Source organism: Mesoplodon bidens (genome assembly GCF_964165515.1).
Source record: "Mesoplodon bidens genome assembly, chromosome: 17".
NCBI lineage: Eukaryota > Metazoa > Chordata > Mammalia > Artiodactyla > Ziphiidae > Mesoplodon > Mesoplodon bidens.
This window is the reverse complement of record NC_138174.1, coordinates 32,475,199-32,493,961: the sequence shown is the minus strand read 5'-3', so window position 1 is coordinate 32,493,961 and position 18,763 is coordinate 32,475,199. Positions and strand designations below refer to the sequence as shown.

General features: G+C 35.8%; 1 protein-coding gene across 1 annotated transcript in view; it reads left to right on the top strand.

Moving 5' to 3' along the window:
- The window catches only part of DIAPH3 (diaphanous related formin 3), a 538,397-nt gene that overhangs the window by 305,037 nt on the left and 214,597 nt on the right, over positions 1–18,763 (top strand). Inside the window, exon 22 of the mRNA XM_081214488.1 lies at positions 7,969–8,098. Coding sequence (XP_081070614.1) covers positions 7,969–8,098 — 130 coding nt within the window. The remainder of the gene's footprint in view (positions 1–7,968; positions 8,099–18,763) is intronic.

Here is an 18,763-nt window from a genome sequence, read left to right as displayed (position 1 = left end):
CACTGAAGAAGGAGGAAGAAAAGGAGAAGGAGGAAGGGGAAGGACTGACTTCAAGACTTACTATAAAATTACAGTAATCAAAACTGTGGTATTGGGGGGGGAAGATAGATAGTGGAACAGAATAGAGAGCCCAGAAATAGACCCACACAGGTATAGTGAACTGATCCTGGACAAAGCAGCAAAGGTAATTCAATGGAAAAGAATAGTTTTTTTAAAGAAATGATGCTGGAAAAACTGGACATTTATAAGTTAGCCACTATTTGAATTTAAAAACTTCTGCTCTGTGAAGTGAAAAGACAGTCCATAGAGTGGGATAAAATCTTTGCAAAACACCTGACAAAAGACTTGTGTACAAAATATACAAAGAACTCTAAAACTCAACAATAAGAAAACAACCCAATTTTTAAAAAAAGACCTGGACAGACATCTTACCGAAGATTTACAAATGGCAAATAACTGTATGAAAATATACTCAACATCATATGTTGTGAGGGAATTGCAAATTTAAAAAAATGAGACACCATTACACATCTATTAGAATGGCTAAAATCCAAATCACTGACAGCACCAAATGCTGCTGAGGATGTGGTACAACAGGAGCACTCATTCACTGATGAAAGGAATGCAAGATAGTACAGCACCTTTAGAAGACTGGCAGTTACAAAGCTAAACATAGATTTAACATAGGATTCAGTAATCACATTCCTGTTTACCCCAAGGAGTAAAAAACCTGCATACAAATGTTTATAGCAGTTTTATTCGTGGTTGCCAAAATTTGGAAGCAACTCGAGAAGTCCTTCAATAGCTGAATGGATAAAACTCACTGATATAGTCATACGTATAGTCACACAATAGACCAGCGATGGGGAACGACGGGGTGGCAGATGAAGCTTCGCTTGCTCGCCTCCCCGCTGCTCACCTCCTGCTGTGCGGCCAGGTTCCTAACAGGCCGCGGACTCTTACTGGTCTGTGGCCAGAGCGTTGGGTACCCCTGCAATAGACTATTAAATCAGTCATAAAAAGAAAGAATCTCTTAAGCCAAGAAAAGACATGGAGAAATGCATAATACTAAGTGAAAGAAGCCAATCTGAAAAGCCTCCATACTCTGATTCCAACTCTATGACATTCTGGAAAGGACAAAATTATAGAGATAGTAAAAAAATCAGTGGTTTCTGGAGGTTTTGGGGGAGGGGGAAGAAGGAAGAGATGAATAGGTGGAGGACGGGATTTTTCAGGATGGTGAAACTATTCCCTATGACTCAGTAATGGTAGGTACGTGACATTATGCATTTGGCAAAACCCATACAACTTTAGAACACAGAGTGAACCCAAAAGTAAATGAGATTAATAATTAATAGTTAATAATCTATCAATATCATCAGTAGCGGTACATAAATTTTAACAAATGTAACACATTAATGCAAAACGTTACTTATAGGGGAACTTGTGTATGTGGAGGGGAGAGTATATGGGAATCTGTCTTTTCTGCTCAATTTGTCTTAAAGCTGAAACTGCTCTAAAATATAAAGTCTGTTAAAAAAATTAAGTATAAAAACGATTTAATTTAAAATTAATGTATTTGATCCATTTATATTAACTAAAGAACACTGAGCTATTTTAAGTCTCTTGTGGAATAAGGGAATAGTGTAAATAAATAGAACATTGAACAATATAATGATGCAATAAGATAAAATTTTACTAAAATGCAAAAACGCTTTTCATGCTGAAGTGCTCACTAAAATCCAAGAGAAATATATTTAAAATATAATTCAGAGATACTATGGAGATATAGTAGAAATCAGTTTAATTATAGAAGCTGAATTATTTAAAGCATTTTCTTCCTTATTTAATGTTTCAACTCTCATCATTTTAAAATGAAAACTAAGCAATAAATGTTTTTTAATATGTGAATGCTATAAATTTATCTAATATCTATTTTACCTAATATTAGTTTATTGCTACCCATCTTTAAAATCCCTATGAAAGTTTTATTATAGGTATTAATAGTTATGGCAGTGACATAGATGATGCAAAGCATATTGTTTAATTTATGTTAAGATTTTAAATTTCCATTCATTTTGGAGGGATACACAGTATTTTTGAAAAATTTAATCAGCACAGTGATTGTTTTTTACAAATGTATTTACACATATAATGAAACAGTTCGTTCTATAATTGTAGTTGGTTTCACTAGTGAATTTGAACCTACACATTGACTTTTTGAGCTTCATATCTGAGCAATTATGATATATTCTTTGGCAGTTCATATTCACACATCCATTTCCATGTGGATACATGTAACTTACATTTAGAGATGTTTCAAACGTATACAAAGCACTTTATTCTGCAAATGATTTAAGATGGAATATGATGTTAGTAAATATACTTGGTTGGGTCTGTTAACGATGAAACTTCACAGTTTCATTCAACCATATTTTTATCATATTTTGTGAGCATTGATCTATTAGCAATATGGAGAGACTTTGCATTTGAGGTAAGATTCAGGTAGCATTTTATTAATTGTATAGATAAAACAATAGAAAGAATGCCATGCTTTTAGAACTAGAAGTGACCTCAGGGTAAGGGTGTAGAGGCTTTCCAGGCTAGAATTAGCAGGTTATAGGGCTTCAGTATTTTAAATTGCATTAATGAACACTATTTTACTGTCTTACTACTATTTTTATCCACTGTGTTTTTGAGAATTTTGTTCCTTTTTATGCATAATAATCTATATTAAATAAAGATTTTGTAGAGAACTGCATTTTATAGTGGTTAAGAATTTTGGATTCACACAGAAGTGGGTTCAAATAAATCTTGGTTCTACTGGATAGTAGCTATGTGATCTGGGGTATGCTACATGATGTTTCACATCTCTTTTGCCCTCTTAATAGTGAGTATAATACCAGTTCCTTCTTCATAGGGATGGTGTGTGTTTCAAGCACTTAACAGGTATTGTATTATTTGGCCAATCCCTGTCTCCTAGTAAGTGCCACACAAATAAGAGTGGCTGCTGTTGTCCTCAGCATTCATACTGTTTACAAGGTAGGGTCTTCTAGAATGTTCATGTAGCCATTACAGACCCTCATAATTTTGTCATTTTTCTGGTGTTCAGCAATGTCTACAACATCCAAAGAGTCAGTGCTGTCTGGATAACGTAATTGAAGTATAGGAACATGATAATGGGGAACAGCTACAAATTTGATAGTATTCTTAAGATAAAGTTTTATTATTCAGAGTGTAAGGGGTTGTAGTTCTTTGGATTCTGAAAATCACCAAGACGATACTTAGTCTTTATTTTAGGAATTTTCTTTCTTGTGACTAAAACAATGGAATTTTCTTTAAATGTCATCCAAATTCGTGCTGAATAGCTTAAAAATATTCCCAAACCTTGCATTGTAGCTACAAAGGAGTGCTATCCAGACTGACAACTAGGCCATGAATTATTACAGGATCTGCTTTTAACATTATTTTGTCTGGAATGAACAGAGCGGTTGAAGAAACTCCATCCATCTTTTTGTTTATTTGACATCTATGCCACATTAAATGTTCCTTAAAGAAACAATATATAAACAAGAAATTCTCCTTAACAGTGACGATTACTCATCAGTAAGATAAATCTCTTGACAGTGATACCAAAGGAATCCTGTCAAGCAATGTTGGTGAAAATTTTTAAAAAAGCATATTTTTTAAACTTAAGAATAAATTTTTATTTTTTATTTTTTTTATTATTATTTTTTAATTTTTTTGCGGTACGCGGGCTTCTCACCGTTGTGGCCTCTCCCATTGCGGAGCACAGGCTCCGGACGCGCAGGCTCAGCGGCCATGGCTCACGGGCCCAGCCGCTCCGCGGCATGTGGGATCTTCCCAGACCGGGGCACGAGCCCGTGTCCCCTGCATTGGCAGGCGGACTCTCAACCACTGCGCCACCAGGGAAGCCCAAGAATAAATTTTTAAACCAGATATTTTAGCTTCATTTTCTTTCCAAGAGTTAGCACTACAGAGTATGCTCAAGTTGTTTTTTCTCTTCAACAAAATTAGCACCATCTCTCAAGCTTTCCTTGTTGTAGCTCAATCGCTGATTATGTATGATATGAATAATTAGTAGAAATAGAGTGTGCCCTTTTTATTGTTAATGTTTATCAAAAGGTGAAAAAATATTGAGCAAGTAGATGAAGACTGTGATAAATATATTTTGCTATGCTTTCATACATTTTCATGTACTTTCTGGGAGGGTTTTTTTGTTTGTTGATTGGTTTTTGTTTTGGTTTTTTTTTTTTTTTTTTAAGTGATTTTGGGGAAGGAACTAAGGAAGGGAATAGAGTAATTGAGGCAGGAAGAATACCTTCCTGGCACTGTGCAGTTTTTCCTGAGAACGTTAGGAACTGAATGAAGAATCTCTGTCCTGGAATTTAGAGCAACTAGTAGTTTGTAAGTAACCATGCATTATCAACAAATGGTCACTCTCTGTTTCTTAACTTCTTATCTTTTATTAGGTATATTTTCAGATTTATTTATTTGGAAATTTGAGTGTTTTTTTTTTTAAGTCTCCTGGTTGTTAAATATAGATTCTGGAGGGATGGGAGACTTCTACTTCTATTTATTATTCAGTGAGTATATTTTAAATATTAGACTGTGACCAGTATGTGAGTTGCTAACCAGTTGATGTTTTCAATAGTACAGCCAGGATAGCAACCTCCTCCATAAGTTAGTGTTTAGCTTTATGATTGCCTCTAAATATTTGAATCTGTGTTTCACCTGCATCCTTAACATTTATTAAATTGGTAGATGCTATAACCTATAGTATGTTCCAGAATTCTAATTGTGAATTCTTATTGCTCATGAATAAAGATCAAGATTGATCCAGTTACTTATTGTTGGATCATGGAGATTTCTTGATATATTAATCCTAGCAATTGCTGGCCATTTAGCTATATCACAAATAGCCCTGGAAAGCTCTTTCCAGGTGCTTGTCTTAATCAACATTCCACACAGGACATGTGTCTAGTTTCACATGACGGAGCATGATAAGAAAAGTGTAAACTGGTGACAGTCAGAAACTGGGAGTCCACCGAAGTCATTGCTATAAAGAGGGAGGTGGGGGAACAAAAGAGTTAACCATTAGAGTGCTTTAAAAAAAGTAGCAAAATTAAAATCAAAAGATAGTTTTTATACTGACTCTTGGTTGTACCAGAGAAAACTATTATATTTGTGAAAGTTTGCTACTTTTACCCTAGCCTTATCCATTAAAGATGATAGTATGGATGAAATTGTAGAGTTGAAAGGTAACTTTTATAAATCGGATTAACGTTCTCAGTATATGTGAAAGCTGAAACCGAAAGATTTTAACTGACGCAAGCATGAAAAAATAACTTCTGAACTGAGATTATAACTAGGTTTCTTCATTTTTATTCTAGTATTTTTTAAAAATAGATTTTGCAATGTCTACTAACACAAGTCCACTGTAAAGTATATTTAATATTTTTGGAGTGGAAAGTGAATTTAGAGTTTCCTTTTTCTGTCCAGTTTCATATTCTCACTTCATTTATGTGAATCTGAGGTCTAGTAACTTGCCCAAGGCGACGTAGCTAGTTAAAAGCCAGTTTTAGTGTTATTAGCAGGTTGTTCACACGTTAGTGGCAATCAGTCTAGCAAGTGATCAGAGTCAGTTTTTGAGGAATAATTTTTCCGAACACTCAGATGAATGTTGTGATTTATGTTCCTTTTAAGAGGCATCAAATAATGGACTCTGTTCATATGAGTCAGTTTTTAAAGTGCCAGGAACCATTGCTGCTGAATGGTTTGCATGCTGAATAGGCCAATGCAGCATTTGAACCTGTTGTAAGAATAATCATGTGAAAGCCTGGCTGTCTATAGTAGGGTAGCTCTGTGTTTCCAGGCACAAGATAGTTTGTGCATTAATAAGTCATGTGTGTTAATATTTGTGATGGCACAGAATATCTCCTTCTGCCACAATCAGATAGTAACTCTCATTTGATATTTTTCTGATAGTGCTATAATATTTAGTGACATAGAATTTGAAAAAAAATACATATGGATATATATGTGTATGTGTGTGTATACACTTATTTTAAGGTAGGAAATTGTTGGAAAGGAAGCAGTAGGGTTGTGCACAGTTAAGTATACCAAGAATTCCCAACTCTAAATTAAATCCTGGTGTGAAAAGAGTGATTTTTTTCTCCCCTTATATGTGTATCTGATCTGGATGATTACTCATTTGTAGGGAACACTATCAGATTATGTGTTTGCCCTGTGTTCACACCCAACACCCCCTACCCCCATCACTCACAAAACCTAAGCTGACCTCTATTTGTACCTAGGTTGTAGCCTAGCCCTTTCTCCCTTCTGATTCATTCCTCAGCCTTTTCAGATTAGGATTGGTCCATCCTGGTCTTCTCTTCAAGCCTCTGTTCTCCTTGCTTTTATTCTGTGTACTTATTTGTGTTTATTTAGTCAACTTTTTAGCTTTGGAGGCTAAGAGCTGACAACCCGGTACTCCTAGAATAGTTCACTCCTCTAAGTTCTCACTATGTATTCTCTACAGTTTATTACCCTCAAGGGATGGAAAATTGGTTCTCGGGGAGCAAAAATATCTTTCCTATCTTACTGTTTTTATGTGTAAAGCACAGATGTACGTGCAGTACATAAACAGATATACAGTATATGTATCATTTTAAAATTTCATAGGTGCAAATGATTCGGAAAAATATGCCTAAAAAAACTTAGCCAGCAATAATGAAAAAAAGGTTGAGAACACTGTTCTACACCTATATATATCTGTATCCTTTCCCAACGTCTCCACTTAGATGTTACTCAGAAACTTCAAGTTCACTTGTCCCAAACTGAAACAATTCTTTTTTCTCCACCCCACCCAAATCTTTTTCTAATTCTTTTTCTGTCCAGTTTCAATAGATGTCATCATGTGGGCTTCCATGCCCACCCTGTCCCATTATCTCATGCCTAAGGCATTACCTCATCTCAGGCTGTTTTCTTTCCCTGCCTGGATTATTGCTACAGCTTTTAAAATTATTCTTCCTGCTCTGTTCTTACCCTTGCTGTGATCTTTTATCCACACTGTACTAGAAGGAGCTTTCTAAAATGTAGGTCTGATTAGCTCTCATCTAGTTTAAAACCTCCCAGTTCTTAGGGATCAGAATCCTATATCCATAGCATGGTCTGCCTTTCTTTTAATTTTCTGGCCTTCTCCTCATATTTCTTTCTACTCTCCCTACTTCCCCCTCCCCGCAACATGTACTTTTATTTTGGAGTCACTTGGACTCCTCTAAAGTGCTACTTTCTTCCTCATCTATGGTCTTTTTCAAATGCTGCTCCATCTGCCTCTGATACTGTGCCTTTGAGTTTTTTCCTTCCCTTCCCCAACCCATACAACTTCCTGCCTGCTGGTGTTCTGTTCAGGTGCCCTGTCCTCCTAGGCATACTCTATGATTATTTTTACTATACTCTTTGTCACACAGGGGAAATTCATATTTTCTTTTTTTTTCCCCTCCCCACACTAAATGGCTTCTTGAGGAATGACTTACTGTTGCGTCTCTGACTCCTGCCATACCTAGTAGGCATTCTATAAATCCGTGCCAAATAAAACAATGAGCAAGCATGTGGGATTGTTTTAAGTGCTGATATTATATACGTTCCTAGGTTGTCCTGTTTTCCTGGGCATTTCACCATATTTTTTTCCCCCATGAAACATTGCTTACTAGATTGAATTAAGCTTATTCCTTCTTTACAGTAAATATTAATGACTTAGACCAAGCAACAGTATATGAAGAGTAGCTTTTCAAGTGTTTAAATAGTGGCTTTTCAAAAATAGCATTAACTAATTTTATAGCTCATTTATTTCTTATCTATAAAAAACAGTATTAACATTATTTAAGTAGAAAGACTATAAAATATTTTTGACTCTGTATTTTTTCTCCCTCTCATTCTATTTAGCTAAAGGACACAAAATCAGCAGATCAGAAAACAACACTACTTCATTTTCTTGTGCAAATATGTGAAGAAAACTACCCTGATATCCTCAATTTTGTGGATGATTTGGAACATTTGGACAAAGCTAGTAAAGGTTTGTGCTTTTACAGAAAAGATTTTCGTGCTCTGGGTCTTCAGTTGGTGCAGAAAATAATGGCTTTTATTTGAACATACTTGCCACTTTGTCACTGTGTCTTCATACTGAATATGTCATTTTAAAAATAAAGAGAAAGTTGTAGGACATTTACTTTATCAATTGTCATTATTGGAGCTATGAGTTTAATTTTTTGACTGGATAGTGAGGCCCTATATACAAAAACACGTAGTTTTGCAGTTTTGTTTTATTTTTAACATCTTTACTGGAGTATAATTGCTTTACAATGTCGTGTTAGTTGCTGCTTTATAACAAAGTCAATCAGCTATACATATACATATATCCCCATATCTCCTCCCTCTTGCGTCTCCCTCCCACCCTCCATATCTCACCCCTCTAGGTGGACATAAAGCACTGAGCTGATCTCCCTGTGCTATGTGACTGCTTCCCACTAGCTATCTATTTTATATTTGTTAGTGTATATATGTCCATGCGACTCTCTCACTTTGCCCCAGCTTACCCTTCCCCCTCCCCATGTCCTCAAGTCCATTCTCTACCACTGGGTTTTTATTCCTGTCCTGCCCCTAGGTTCTTCATAACTATTTTTTTTTTTTAGATTCCATATATATGTGTTAGCATACGGTATTTGTTTTTCTCTTTCTGACTTACTTCACTCTGTATGACAGACTCTAGGTCCATCCACCTCACTACAAATAACTCAATTTTGTTTATTTTTATGGCTGATTAATAGTTCATTGTGTATATGTGCCACATCTTCTTTATCCATTCACCTGTCGATGGACACTTAGGTTGCTTCCATGTCCTGGCTATTGTAAATAGTGCAGCAATGAACATGGTGGTGTATGTTGCTTTTTTGAGTTATGGTTTTCTCTGGGTATATGCCCAGTAGTGGGGTTGCTGGGACATATGGTGGTTCTATTTTTAGTTTTTTAAGGAACCTCAATACTGTTCTCCATAGAGGCTGTATCAATTTACATTCCCACCAACAGTGCAAGAGGGTTCCCTTTTCTCCACACCCTCTCCAGCATTTATTGTTTGTAGATTTTCTGATGATGGCCATTCTAACCAGTGTGAAGTGATACCTCACTGTAGTTTTGATTTGCATTTCTCTAATGATTGGCGATGTTGGGCATCCTTTCATGTGTTTGTTGGCAATCTGTATATCTTCTTTGGAGAAATGTCTATTTAGGTCTTCTGCCCAGTTTTGGATTGGGTTGTTTGTTTTTTTGATATTGAGCTGCATGAGTTGCTTGTAAATTTTGGAGATTAATCCTTTGTCAGTTGCTTCGTTTGCAAATATTTTCTCCCATTCTGAGGGTTGTCTTTTCATCTTGTTTATGGTGTCCTTTGCTGTGCAAAGGTTTTTAAGTTTCATTAGGTCCCATTTGTTTGTTTTTATTTCCATTTCTCTAGAAGGTGGGTCAAAAAGGATCTTGCTGTGATTTATGTCATAGAGTGTTCTGCCTATGTTTTCCTCTAAGAGTTTGATAGTGTCTGGTCTTACATTTAGGTCTTTAATCCATTTTGAGCTTATTTTTGTGTATGGTGTTAGGGAGTGTTCTAATTTTATTTGTTTACATGTAGCTGTCCAGTTTTACCAGCACCACTTATTGAAGAGGCTGTCTTTTCTCCATTGTATATTCTTGCCTCCTTTATCAAAGATAAGGTGACCATATGTGTGTGGGTTTATGTCTGGGCTTTCTATCCTGTTCCATTGATCTATATTTCTGTTTTTCTGCCTGTATCATACTGTCTTGATTACCGTAGCTTATAGTATAGTCTGAAGTCCAGGAGCCTTATTTCTCCAGCTCCGTTTTTCTTTCCCAAGATTGCTTTGCCTATTCGGGGCCTTTTGTGTTTCCATACAAATTGTGCAATTTTTTGTTTTAGTTCTGTGAGAAATGCCATTGGTAGTTTAATAGGAATTGCATTGAATCTGTAGATTGCTTTGGGTAGTATAGTCATTTTCACAATGTTGATTCTTCCATTCCAAGAGCATGGTATATCTCTCCATATTAACAAATTGAAGGAGAAAAACAATATGATCATCTCAGTAGATGCAGAACAAGCTTTTGGCAAAATTGAACACCCATTTATGATAAAAACTCTCCAGAAAGTAAGCATAGAGGGAACTTACCTCAATATCATAAAGGCCATATATGACAAACCCACAGCCAACATCTTTCTCAATGGTAAAAAACTGAAACCATTTCCACTAAGATCAGGAACAAGACAAGGTTGCCCACTCTCACCATTCTTATTCAGCATCTTTTTGGAAGTTTTAGCCACAGCAATCAGAGGAGAAAAAGGAATCCAAATCAGAAAAGAAGAAGTAGAACTGTCACTGTTTGCAGATGACATGATACTATACATAGAGAAAACTAAAGATGCTACCAGAAAACTACTCGAGCTAATCAATGAATTTGGTAAAGTTTCAGGATTCAAAATTAATGCATAGAAATCTCGTGCATTCCTATACACTAATCATGAAAAATCTGAAAGAGAAATTAAGGAAACACTCCCATTTACCATTGCAACAAAAAGAATAAAATACTTAGGAATAAACCTACCTAAGGAGACAAAAGACCTGTATGCAGAAAACTATGAGACACTGATGAAAGAAATTAAAGATGATACAAACAGATGAAGAGATATACCATGTTCTTGCATTGGAAGTTTTGCAGTTTAAACCTTCTGAATAACTTCTAGCCCCACCCTCTGCTGCTAAGACACTTCCACTGTGTCTAGTGCAGTTCTCTTTGGATGAGTCATTCATAAGCAACTGGGATGATTATGCATCTGAGCCAAGCACCTGTAGTCAGTGTATCCCTTGGCCTGATTCTGAATCTCCATCTGCCTACCTTGCAAGTAGAGCCTGCTTCCTTTGCCCCAGTAGGCACCAAACTGCCATAGATTCCAGTCACTCCTTCCTAATACATCAGTTTCTAAGCTCCTTCTTAGCCCCTGCTGTGGGCTTAAATCTGGTTTCAGAAAGGGTCAGAGAAAGGATAGGCCCATCATTTATATTTGGTTTGAATATAACTTATGCAGGTTTTTGAACATCTGAAACATCCACGTTATATACCACATCAGTTCTGCGGGAAAAAAACTTTACTTGCCTCACAAAAATATGAATTTACGAATACACATTTGTGTGAATATATGCAAATGTATAGATATACATTTTGGAAGACATCTCATTTGGTCTGGGAGAGTATCTGCATTCTTTTTGTATAGACCAATGGTCATTTGTCAACTTAAAGAAGGATAATTTTTTCCGGTATTATAGTGAATTTTTCTTCTTAAATTAAAAAAAAATCACTTTTATCATTTCATACCCTGTTTATTTTTTTGAATTTATTTTATTTATTTTTTATACAGCAGGGTGTTATTAGTCATCAATTTTATACACATCAGTGTATACATGTCAATTCCAATCACACAATTCATCACACCACCAACCCCAACACCCACCGCTTTCCCCCCTTGATGTCCATACATTTGTTCTCTACATCTGTGTCTCAACTTCTGCCCTGCAAACCACTTCACCTGTACCATTTATCTAGATTCCACATATATGCGTTAATGTACGATATTTGTTTTTCTCTTTCTGACTTACTTCACTCTGTATGACAGTCTCTAGATCCATCCACGTCTCAACAAATGACCCAGTTTTGTTGCTTTTTATGGCTGAGTAATATTCCACTATATATATGTACCACATCTTCTTTATCCATTCGTCTGTCGATGGGCATTTAGGTTGCTTCCATGACCTGGCTATCCAGTAGTGGGATTGCTGGATCATGTGGTAATTCTATTTTTAGTTTTTTAAGGAACCTCCATACTGTTCTCCATAGTGGTTGTATCAATTTACATTCCCACTAAGAGTGCAAGATGGTTCCCTTTTCTCCACACCCTCTCCAGCATTTATTGTTTGTAGATTTTCTGATGATACCCATTCCAACTGGTGTGAGGTGATACCTCACTGTAGTTTTGATTTGAATTTCTCTTATAATTAGTGATGTTGAGCAGCTTTTCATGTGCTTCTTTGTCATCTGTATGTCTTCTTTAGAGTAGTATCTATTTAGGTCTTCTGCCCATTTTTGGATTGGGTTGTTTCTTTTATAATATTGAGCTGCATGAGCTGTTTATATTTTTTGGAGATTTATCCTTTGTCCGTTGATTCATTTGCAAATATTTTCTCCCAGTCTGAGGGTTGTCTTTTTGTCTTGTTTGTGGTTTACTTTGCTGTGAAAAAGCTTTGAAGTTTCATTAGGTCCCATTTGTTTATTTTTGCTTTTATTTCCATTACTCTAGGACGTGGGTCAAAAAACATCTTGCTGTGATTTATGTCAGAGTGTTCTTCCTATGTTTTCCTCTAAAAGTTTAATAGTGTCCGGTCTTAAATTTAGGTCTCTAATCCATTTTGAGTTATTTTTGTGTATGGTGTTAGGGAGTGTTCTAATTTCATTCTTTTACAGGTAGCTGTCCAGTTTTCCCAGCACCACTTATTGAAGAGACTGTCTTTTCTCCATTGTATATCCTTGCCTCCTTTGTCATGCATTACTTGACCATAGGTGCGTGGGTTTATCACTGGGCTTTCTATCTTGTTCCATTGATCTATGTTTCTGTTTTTGTGCCAGTTCCATATTGTCTTGATTATTGTAGCTTTGTAGTATAGTCTGAAGTCAGGGAGTCTGATTCCTCCAGCTCCATTATTTTCCCTCAAGACTGCTTTGGCTATTCGGGGTCTTTTGTGTCTCCATAAATATTTTAAGATTTTTTGTTCTAGTTCCGTAAAAAATGCCATTGGTCATTTGATAGGGATTGCACTGAATCTGTAGATTGCTTTGGGTAGTATAGTCATTTTCACAATATTGATTCTTCCAATCCAAGAACATGGTATATCTCTCCATCTGTTGGTATCATCTTTAATTTCTTTCATCAGTATCTTACAGTTTTCTGCATACAGGTCTTTTGTCTCCCTAGGTAGGTTTATTTCTAGGTATTTTATTCTTTTTGTTGCAGTGGTAAATGGGAGTGTTTCCTTAATTTCTCTTTCAGATTTTTCATCATTAGTGTATAGCAATGCACGAGATTTCTGTGCATTAATTTTGTATCCTGCAACATTACCAAATTCATTGATTAGCTCTAGTAGTTTTCTGGTGGCATCTTTAGGATTCTCTATTTATAGTATCATGTCATCTGCAAACAGTGACAGTTTTACTCCTTCTTTTCCAATTTGTATTCCTTTTATTTCTTTTTCTTCTCTGATTGCCGTGGCTAGGACTTCCAAAACTATGTTGAATAATAGTTGTGAGTGTGGACATCCTTGTCTTGTTCGTGATCTTACAGGAAATGCTTTCAGTTTTTCACCATTGAGAATGATGTTTGCTGTATGTATGTCGTATATGGCCTTTATTATTTTGAGGTAGGATTCCCCCTCTGCCCACTTTCTGTAGAGTTTTTACCATAAATGGGTGTTGAATTTTGTCAAAAGCTTTTTCTGCATCTATTGAGATGATCATATGGTTTTTATTCTTCAGTTTGTTAATATGGTGTGTCACATTGATTGATTTGCATATATTGAAGAATCCTTGCATCCCTGGAATAAATCCCACTTGATCATGGTGTATGATCCTTTTAATGTGTTGCTGGATTCTGTTTGCTAATATTTTGTTGAGGATGTTTGCATGCATATTCATCAGTGATATTAGTCTGTAATTTTTTTTTTTTTTGTAGTATCTTTGTTTGGTTTTGGTATCAGGGTGATGGTGGCCTCATAGAATGTGTCTGGGAGTGTTCCTTCCTCTGCAATTTTTTGGAAAAGTTTGAGAAGGATGGGTGTTAGCTCTTCTCTAAATGTTTGATGGAATTCACCTGTGAAGTCATCTGGTCCTGGACTTTTGCTTGTTGGAAGATTTTTAATCACTATTTCAACTTAATTACTTGTATTTGGTCTGTCCATATTTTGTTTTTCCTCCTGGTTCAGTCTTGGATGGTTATACCTTTCTTAGAATTTGTCCATTTCTTCCAGGTTGTCCATTTTATGGTCATAGAGTTGCTTGTAGTAGTCTCTAGGATGCTTTGTATTTCTACAGTGGCTGTTGTATCTTCTCCTTTTTCACTTCTAATTTTATTGATTTGAGTCCTCTCCCTCTTTTTCATGATGAGTCTGGCTAGTGGTTTATCAATTTTGTTTATCTTCTCAAAGAACCAGCTTTTATTTTTATTGATCTTTGCTATTGTTTTCTTTGTTTTTATTTCATTTACTTCTGCTCTGATCTTTATGATTTCTTTCCTTCTCCTAACTTTGTGTTGTATTTGTTCTTCTTTCTCTAGTCCCTTTTTGTGTAAGGTTAGATTGTTTATTTGAGATTTTTCTTGTTTCTTGAGGTAGGCTTGTATAACTATAAACTTCCCTTTTAGAACTGCTTTTGCTGCATCCCATAGGTTTTCAGTCATCGTGTTTTCATTGTTGTTTGTCTCTAGGTATTTTCTGGTTTCCTCTTTGATTTCTTCAGTGAAGAAATCACTTGAGAAGAAAGTGAAATCTGCTGTTTTGGAGTGGAGTGTCCTGTAAACATCAGTTAAATCTACCTGATCTATTGTGTCATTTAAAGCTTGTGTTTCCTTATTAATTTTCTGTTTGGATGATCTGTCCATTGGTGTAAGTGAGGTGTTAAAGTACCCCACTGTTATTGTGTTACTGTTGATTTCCTCTTTTAGAGCTGTTAGCAGTTGCCTTATGTATTGAGGTGGTCCTATGTTGGGTGCATATATATTTATAATTGTTATATCTTCTTCTTGGATTGATCCCTTGATCATTATGTAGTGTCCTTCCTTGTCTCTTGTAACATTCTTTATTTTAAAGTCTGTTTTATCTGATACGAGTATTGCTACTCCAACTTTCTTTTGATTTCCATTTGAGTGGAATATCTTTTTCCATCCCCTCACTTTCAGTCTGTATGTGTCCTTAGGTCTTAATTGGCTCTCTTGTAAGCAGCATGTATATGGGTCTTGTTTTCGTATCCATTCAGGAAGCCTGTGTCTTTTGGTTGGAGCATTTAATCCATTCACGTTTAAGGTAATTATCAATATGTGTGTTCCTATTACCATTTTCTTAAATGTTTTGGGTTTGTTTTTGTAGGTCCTTTTCTTCTCTTGTGTTTTCCACTTAGAGAAGTTCCTTTAGCATTTGTTGTAGAGCTGGTGTGGTGGTGCTGAATTCTCTTAGCTTTTGCTTGTCTGTAAAGCTTTTGATTTCTCTGTGGAATCTGAATGAGATCCTTGTGGGTTAGAGTAATCGTGTGTAGGTTCTTCCCTTTCATCACTTTAAATATATCATGCCACTCCCTTCTGGCTTGTAGAGTTTCTGCTGAGAAATCAGCTGTTAACCTTATGGGAGTTCCCTTGTATGTAATTTGTTGTTTTTCCCTTGCTGCTTTCCATAATTTTTCTTTGTCTTCAATTTTTGCCAATTTGATTACTATGTGTCTCAGCATGTTTCTCCGTGGGTCTATCCTGTGTGGAACTCTGTGCACTTCCTGGACTTGGGTGGCTATTTATTTTCCCTTATTAAGGAAGTTTTCGACTATAATCTCTTCGCATATTTTCTCTGGTTCTTTCTCTCTTTCTTCTCCTTTTGGGACCTCTGTAATGTGAATATCATTGCATTTAATGTTGTCCTAGAGGTCTCTTAGGCTATTTTCATTTTTTTTCTTTATTCTTTTCTGTGGTAGTGAATTCCACCATTCTTTCCTCCATGTCACTTATCTGTTCTTCTGCCTCAGTTATTCTGCAATTGATTCCTTCTAGTGTAGTTTTCATTTCAGTTATTGTATTGTTCATCTCTGTTTGTTTGTTTTTTAATTCTTCTAGGTCTTTGTTAAACATTTCTTGCATCTTCTCGATCTTTGCCTCCATTCTTTTTCTGAGGTCCTGGGTCATCTTTACTATCATTATTCTGAATTCTTTTTCTGGAAGGTTGCCTATCTCCACTTCATTTAGTTGTTTTTCTGGGGTTTTATTTTGTTCCTTCATCTGGTACAAAGCCCTCTGCCTTTTCATCTTGTCTTTGTTTCTGTGAATGTGACTTTTGTTCCACAGGCTGCAGGATTGTAGTTCTTCTTGCTTCTTCTGTCCTCAAACCCTGTTTAAATTATTTCCTCTATAAAGTGAGGGTTGTAGCACTTTTTTTTGCAGAGAGACATGTTATTGGTTGAGATGTTCTTTCACACTTTCTCCTGAGATACATGTTTCTTTGAAGTGTATATCTCATATAGTCTGTTGAAAAAAAATTTTGGAAACAATTAATCTGGATTTTTAAGGCAAAAAAATAAGTCTTTTAACTTTTCCCTCTTGCATCCTAATGTTCTAATGGATTATTCCTTACTCTGCCCTTGTGCTACCTTAAAATGTTTATGGCATAAGAAGATAATGTCCCTATATATAGGTGTAAGTGTTTTAAGGGAATTTAAGGAGGGAAAATAATCCAAATCATCTTCTCATATTAAACAATGTGAGACTGGGCAAAAAGGCACAGAGGAAAAGAACATTAAAAATAACTTACAGAGGTCTTCCCTGGTGGCACAGTGATTGACAGTCCACCTGCTGATACAGGGGACATGGGTTTGTGCCCCAGTCCAGGAAGATCCCATATGCCATGGAGCATCAAGGCCTGTGAGCCATGGCTGCTGAGCCTGCGTGTCCGGGGCCTGTGCTCCGCAATAGGAGAGGCCACAACAGTGATAGGCCCGCGTACCGCCAAAAAAAAAACAAAAAAAAAACTCACAGATACTCACAATAGCTTTTAAGTGATTAGTTCATTAACTCAAGTAAGGCACCTTTCTTAAAATGAGATTTGTGGAATCTGGAATAAAATTTAAGGAAATGGGATGAAAAAGAATTGAAAATGCCTGTTCTTGATGAATATTAAGCTTGATAAGCAACAGAGTACTAGATGAAGAAGTGCTACCTTCAAGTGCCTTGAAATATAGAGGAATTTCTTTTTCTGGGGAAAAGACGGTTGAGTAGTTAATAGCTTACATCAGCATTAGGTTTTTAGGAAAAATAAAATCAATGTGGGCATTTTCTCATAATAACAGTTTGCATTTCTGGTCACTTTACTATTTTTCCTACTAGTTCTAAAACAAAATAGTAAGCTGGAACATACTTCTCTTTCAGATGTATTTTTTATTGCATAATATATTTTCTAGCAGGTTTTGCTATGAATTAAGATAAATGTCATTTATCTATTTTGGCTCATTTGATTGTACTTAAAATTCTGTATAAATATTACAATATTTTGCTTTTGAAAAATATTTAACTTTCATAAGGGTTTGCTTGCAGAGTTGTAACTTCGTAATGATATTCTTCTGTTTGTTTTCTTTTTTGGTGTTTCTGTGGGGCATTCTGGGGCCTTTGGGGGTTTTAGTTTTCATCTCTTATAGCGGAGGCATGGATATGTGTATGGGCCAGCAGATACTGAGAATGTGTTTCACAGGGAGCAGCCAACTTCATATTTCAAATAGAAAAGCCATCACTGAGAGATTTTTTTTACAGTGTAGGTGATAGTTGAGGTAGATTTCTTTTCATGAGTTTATTACCCTATTAATGGATAAGATTTTAGAGGAATTAATGTAATGTTTTGGATGAAATAAGTCTATGTTTTCTTTGGACAATTTCAGTGCTCTTATATTATACATCATCATTTGAAAGTTTCCAGATTTGAAATCTCCTCAGTGAGCTATCACATGAATTTAAAAGTACCTTTGTTTTTGAGACATAACAAATCCTGGCCATTAGGTACTCCTGGATCAGCAGGGGGAGCTTTTATTGTAACTAATGAGCTTACCCGTATGACAGTTTTCAAGAATCTACTTCATTAGGGCTGCTTCTTTGCTAACAGATAATGGCTTACAGCTTTTCTGTTGTATTTCAGTGAAAATATTTTGGATCATTGTTGTATGGGTTGAATACGTTTTTCCCTTGTCTAAACAGTTGAAATTAATGAACTCTAATCTATGATGATTTTATTGATTATTTCACAATAACCTGTTTCATTATTAATTTGGAATGGTATTTTATTAATGAATAGAAAATATGACCAAACTTTGGGGGTTTTGGAGTGTATTAAAATAATACCAAGGTAAATTTACAGTGTCACCTTGTTTAGCCCATGTCTTTCTTAAGGTATTATAGCTCTTCCATATATTTCCATTTTTCCCTATATAGTTAACTCTGAATTCTAGAGATACTATGCTAGTCTAGTCTGTAACTCACTTATTCACTCATTCATTTAACAAGCATGTGTTGTGTGATTACTCTGTCAGAAACTGTGCTCTGTCTTGCTGCTGGTCCAAGGTGTGGTTTCTGTGTCTTGGTGCAGCCCCGGTTACCTCACTCACATCTGACTTCTGTCCCAACTGTCTCCTCTCTTTATATATGCAACTTCCTCCCCTTTTTCTATGCACCCTCTAAGTATTGCTTTTATTATTAGCCTAATACTGAGTCCTTCTCTTTTTTCTCTCTGTAGCTTCTCCTTAGGTGATCTCTTTAGTCGCCAAGGGCTTAAATAGCATCGTTACATTAATGACTTACAGATTTATATCCCAGATTAATATTCCTTCTGAGCTCCACACT